This window comes from Medicago truncatula, chromosome 7 (genome assembly GCF_003473485.1).
Source record: "Medicago truncatula cultivar Jemalong A17 chromosome 7, MtrunA17r5.0-ANR, whole genome shotgun sequence".
NCBI classification, from domain to species: domain Eukaryota; kingdom Viridiplantae; phylum Streptophyta; class Magnoliopsida; order Fabales; family Fabaceae; genus Medicago; species Medicago truncatula.
The window spans coordinates 30,411,041-30,417,040 of NC_053048.1; the positions used below are offsets into that span (position 1 = coordinate 30,411,041).

Genomic DNA, 6,000 nt, shown 5'->3' on the forward strand with positions numbered 1-6,000 from the left:
TTGTGGTCGGGTTTGAACCCGAACTTTGCGTATATTATGCATTGTCCTTACCAACTAAGTTAAGCTCACGATGACCACTATGGTTACCTTTAAACTTGATAAATGTGCAGCAAGACATTCAATTTTTCTAGAAAAAGAAAAAATTGAGAACAATTTTCTAGAAAGATATGTTGATATAGATTATTATACAGGTTTTAAATAAACTATAGCTCATATTAAAATATATATAATTATTATAATTATTAAAGAGAAAATCAACAATGAATACCTCAACATATTTATAATTTATTCATATTTTACATGGCAGTTTACAATTGACATTACTTTTTTTTATTAACAATAGACATCAATACTAGAAACAAACAATGTACGAGGCCAAATTAATAAAACACTCCAAATTACATTATTATTGAATTTCCAACTCATGGAAAAGAACCACATACCAAAACATATTATGAAATGAAATCCAAACAACAAAACTAAATGACAGATAATAAGTTCTTTCACAAACTTGAAATTCTGAATCTATTTTGAAGCAGAAACAGCTCTATCATATCTAGCCTTGAAATTTGCAAAAAGAGGGTCTCTAAGAGGCACATTCTCCTTCACAATTGGATGGTTGAGAAATTCTTGGCTCCATTTGTAAAGCTTTGGATACTTTTCAGCAGTGAACCATTTCAACCCTATTAAGTCTTGAAACAAAGGGATCCAAAAAGCTATGAACACAGCAGAAATATCCACAAAACCAATCTCCTCTCCCCCAAAGAACTTGTCCTTCAGCTCATTCTCGAGAATCTGCAGAGCTCCAGTTGATTCTTCAATATTCTTCTCGCGCTCTTTCTCATCGTTAAAAGCATAAACAGCTTTCAATGTAGGAGTCGCAATCTGATCATTACAAAAATTTGAACATTTATAATTAGTTATTTTTACGTTAGAAAAATAATCAACGAAACATTATTTAGATATTCTGCTTTCGAAGTGATTTCGATTTGGGATTCAACATCAACATAAAAAATAAAAATATGTTCGTGCATAGAAATTGTAACGTGACTGCAATTAAAGATACAACAACCACATTTGAGTGCAAATGTCTGTGATATCAAATATTGCAATGCTCAATTTAAAAGTTTTAGGAAATTTACCTTGTCATCGATGAACTTGGACCAAAATCGAGCCAATGATTTTTGGTATGGATCGGACGGTAAAATGGGATTTTGTTTCCAAACCTCATCAATATACTGAAGAATCACAAGAGATTCTGATATAGGCTTCTCATTGTGAACAAAAACTGGAACCTTCTTATGAACTGGATTGTATATGAGGAGAAGATCGCTTTTGTTGGCCAAGTCTTCTTGAACATATTTGTATTCAATTCCTTTCCACTTAAGAGCAATCTGTACCCTGCAAGCAAATGGGCTTCCGAGAGCTCCTAGAAGTTGCACCTCTTCTTGATTTGTCGACATTGATTGCAACACTTAAATATTCTCTCCGACTTTTGTTTTGATGTTAGTTCTAAGCTCTTGTGGCCTTTTATAGGAGTACACTATTGCAAAAAAGTTATGTAAGACGTTACATCAGCATTATATGTATCGAAAATGAATGAGAATCAAAATCTTTAATCAAGACCGTTGAGAATTCATGTTATCATATTTCCATTATTAATTTGCTGAAAGTGGAAATACTTGCAGAAACTGGAAATAGATTCTATTAAAAGAAGAAAAGCTGGAAATTGATCTTAACAACAAAAATAGAATAGAATCAGTATAATTTAATGAAACACATTAATTTCACTCAATGTATTTATCTACTGCGTTTACACGATAAAACATGATTGTGTAGAATGAGATTTAATTGATTTTTTTACTTGATTTGAAAACCGTTTTCACCTAAATCTCAAAACCACAAAAATATTGTTATTATTATTTGTTGGGTTTTGTTAACCAGTGTCTTAACTCGTTGGTTAAAGAATTCATTAATATTGCCAGCCATATACTCAAGTTATAGCAAATTGTCCCTTTGATCCAAAATGTCACTTGCATCTCTTCATCACATTCTGCTGCCAGTTCACCACTCCAAAACCAACCATAAACACAGATATATGCAGCAATCGGCGAACAGACTAAACCATACCCAACCACACCTGCCATTCCAAAGTTTCTCAGAACATAAAAACCAACTTTTTTATGCAAACCTACTTATTTTAGTACTTTAATAAATGTTCCAAAGGCATTCATTAGCATTCTCCTTATTTTTTTAGCATTAACACATCATCGTAGATTTGCGTTTGCCCCTTTTTTTAGGCCTGAGAGTTACTTTTGAATCGAAGTATTAACTGTTGTATTTTGGTTTTCCAAATTCTATTATTTACCGAAGTTGAGTCACGACCAGGTCGCTCTCTTTAAGACGTTTCGTGGCACTGCCCAAAATTGTGCAAGACAGACTATCAACCACGCCGCCTCCAGGATAAAACAAGCTCAGCTGCAACTGTGCGGTTAACTACTGCACTGTAGAAAACCGTTCGAGAATTACACCTTCAATATGGTACTAAGACCACTCTTTTAATGCTGAAACCAATATGGTACTATGACCACTCTATTATTGTGTTGAGACCACTAAATATGGTGTTACCACCATTCTAATTTTTTAACTTCTCCAAATATCAATATGGTATTTCAACCACTCAAATATGGTGTTACGACCATACTAACATCTAACTTCTTCAAGAATTGAAGAAGAATATATATGTTTAAGATCATTCTTATTATACCGAAAAGGGACTATGATCTTAAAATATTATTTATTCTAAAAAGACATAAATAATTGAAGGGACTATGCTCTTAAGACTATTCTTGATTCCGAAGGGACAATATATCGACAAGGGACTATATGGTCTTAAGAACACTCTTAATTCCGAAGGAACGGAAAGGAGTAGAAAAAGGAGAAGGACTTTTAACACAAAAATATATTATTGAGTATCAAAATATATCTCAGATTATGTACTAAAATATATTAGATTGCCTACTCAAATATTCTTTTTATGTTGGGAAAACGGGGTGTTACAGCTTACTTCATTCACATAACTATGTACCTCTTAGAGGTACACCCCCATTATATAAACACTACTAATGTGTTCCATCCAATGTGGGACTTCCACTTTTTTTCAATTCACACAACACTAGTTCTACCCAACATGGGAATTTGTGTTTAGTCTTTTAACTCAATTTTCACACATATGTTCCAACAGATGCCACTCGGATGAATGAATATAAGTTTCCTGTAAAACAAATAGTTGTCACTTAAAACTACAATCCCATATTTTGATTAGAATTACTAATGTTGAATTAAATAAGTTTGTTACTGAAAATGGTTAACATGTGAGTAATGACTCTTAATTATCAATCTAACTATTTTATTCTTCCTCCAAAAGAATCACTTTATCACTTCTATTTTACTTTTTTAGTCATTTTTTTGGATCGAGTTACAATTCTATTTTATTTAGGACACATTTGAAGAAGAAGCACAAGCTTGCTTGATACAAAACTATCTTAAATTAGTAGAAAGAATTTCTAATAAGAGAATTGTAACTTGTGTAAAGTAATATAAGTCTCTCTTCATGTATTATTATCATTAGGGTTGTTTTTTATTAAATTCCATAAACCCAATTAGATAAAGAGAACACCAGCCATTGATCAGAATTTATGTTTTTCCACATTCAGGAGCGTTTAGCTGAGATGACACATGTCTCTTCTAGTTTAACCAAGGTTTTGGGTTCAAATTGGATATGCAGTAGGTTCCTGTTCATTTCTCGAAGAATTAATATAGTTGAACGAAGGAAACACATTTACAACAAAAAAAAAATTATTTTTTTCCATTGGACAAATTGAATGAAACAATAATTCATCAGAACATAAGGATTCAACGAAACCATGAATAAATGCAAATGCTAATCAAAAAAAGGAACATAAAGGTAGTTATCATATCTTAATACACAAAAAACATTAATTAATGGTACTATAACAAACAAACATGAAACCAAAGAGGTTGCAGCTGCCATGAATATGAGAAAGTAGAACGCAGTGAAGAGTAAGAAGGCGCCACTGGAAACTGTAACGACAAACAATAGCATAATGACGCGGAAGCTAGGACGGTGGTAACGGAGAGGTGTTTTGAGGAAAACGGAGATCATGTAACTGAACATGAAACAGGCGACTGAAGCGAGTGAGATCTTAGCCACAGTTTGCTGTATGGTTAATGGAGCATTTTGGAAGAAGCCGAGTAACAGAATTGGATGCGATGCCACCATGGCCATACGGAACCCTAACTTCCTCATCTAATCTACGTTGACGTCCGCCATTGTTGGAAAACCGAACCTAAAATGAAGAAAAACCAAGAACAAATCTATAATTAACAAAAACTATGAAATTACGATCACCTTTCACAAGAATTTAAGGCAAAACACAAACCATGGAGCAGCGGTGGATGTGACCGGAGAAGGAGGAGATGCAAGCACCAAGGAAGATGACGAAACGGTTTGGCCTGCATCGGTGGTGGCAGAAGGTGGTTGTTGCGGTGGAGACATTGTGATGAAGAAAACAGGAGAGAATGGAAAAAAATAGGGAGAGCGGGTGTGCCTGCGTGGGAGTACGTAGCTTTAAGCAGCTCTCTCTATGTATGTGGCAAAATGGATGGACGGGATGAACATAGATTTGAATCTTGGATTGATCAAAACAATCTATTAATTCATTCAAATCCATCAATCCATTAAATATAAAATTCATCTTCATCAATTAGATTATTATTTGATGAATGTCCATCTGATCCATATTTTAAGGTGTATTATTTTTTTTTTCATAAATTAATTTAATAATTCACTACACATTAATTTAATAATTTCATCTTGTATTTATTTGGTTTTAGTATTTGATTTATTACTAAACTTTTGTTAATGAAATTAATTTAATGACTGTATTATTAATTTGATACATGTCCAAACATATTTTATGTAACAAAGTCCAATGCTAATTTTACTATTTAACCCAATGAATTTTTTATACATAAGCCCAATGAATAGTTAAAAATGTGATGTGGTGGCTGTTGGTAGTCAAAGGTCGCCGTCGGCATTGACCACAGTGGTGACCCGGCAGATTCAAGGTTGTGCATAGTAGTTTACCGTTCAATTTTTCGGTCATCCACTGCAGAGATTCGGTGGTCTGGCAACGGCTCACAATGAAGGGCCGACGAAGGTGGTGGTTAACGATGGTGGTTGCCAAGCAAACACCCTTGATTAATATATATTTATTTATTTATTAATATTAGAATTGATTTGGGCTTGGGCTAAATGTAATTTTTTTTCAAATGAACTTAATGAAAAAAAAATTGTTTTAGACCCAGTTAAGAGAAAATAATTTTATCCATCCAAACTATTACTTTTTTCACTCCGATTAAATTTCTATAATTTTATGTTTTGTATTTTTCACAATTAATTTTAATATTTAATTTTTCATTATGACTTTTTTCAATTAAGTCATTGGATTTTAAAAATAAGTTGGATGGATTGAATCCATCCCTAAATTTAAATAGATGGATTGAATCCAATCCATTAAAAAAATTGTTTGGTGGATGGATCTGATAGATTTTGTAGTGGATTAATCGGATGATAATGGATTTAGTGGATCACTTTGTTACCCATAATTCACACGACAAATTGTAATTTTTTTTTTATTTGGCTACTTAGCATCTCCAATGGTACTCTTGTTAAGAGGTAGCTTAAGTATTCCCTCCGTGTGCACATCACATATTCATTTCATTTTTAATTTTAATGTTTAATAAGCACTCATTCACTCCAACCCATCAATTTTTAAAAAAATCCATCCATTTGTAACATTGAATTCATGTATTAACTTTTTTATTAGAAATATGAAAAAATAAGTTGAATAAAGAATGCAAATATTACATAAATGCACTAAGAGCATCAATATCGCATGTATATTGTCGTGGCTA

At 32.7% G+C, this 6,000-nt stretch overlaps 1 protein-coding gene across 1 annotated transcript; it reads right to left on the bottom strand.

The window, feature by feature from the left end:
• Nucleotides 1-525: 525 nt before the first annotated feature.
• Nucleotides 526-1,463, bottom strand: LOC11407084 (probable glutathione S-transferase). Its single transcript, XM_003623163.3, has 2 exons — nucleotides 1,143-1,463; nucleotides 526-885 (listed from the first exon to the last, which is right to left on the bottom strand). Exons 1-2 carry the CDS (start codon nucleotides 1,461-1,463, stop codon nucleotides 526-528), a joined length of 681 nt encoding a protein of 226 aa, XP_003623211.1.
• Between the last annotated feature and the right edge of the window lie 4,537 nt (nucleotides 1,464-6,000).

Excerpts from the sequence above, each read along its gene's own strand:
- LOC11407084 (XM_003623163.3), bottom strand. The coding sequence starts at position 1,463 with ATGTCGACAAATCAAGAAGAGGTGCAACTTCTAGGAGCTCTCGGAAGC. Across the intron at positions 886-1,142 it reads CCAAGTTCATCGATGACAAG|ATTGCGACTCCTACATTGAA; the intron begins GTAAATTTCCTA and ends TGTAATGATCAG.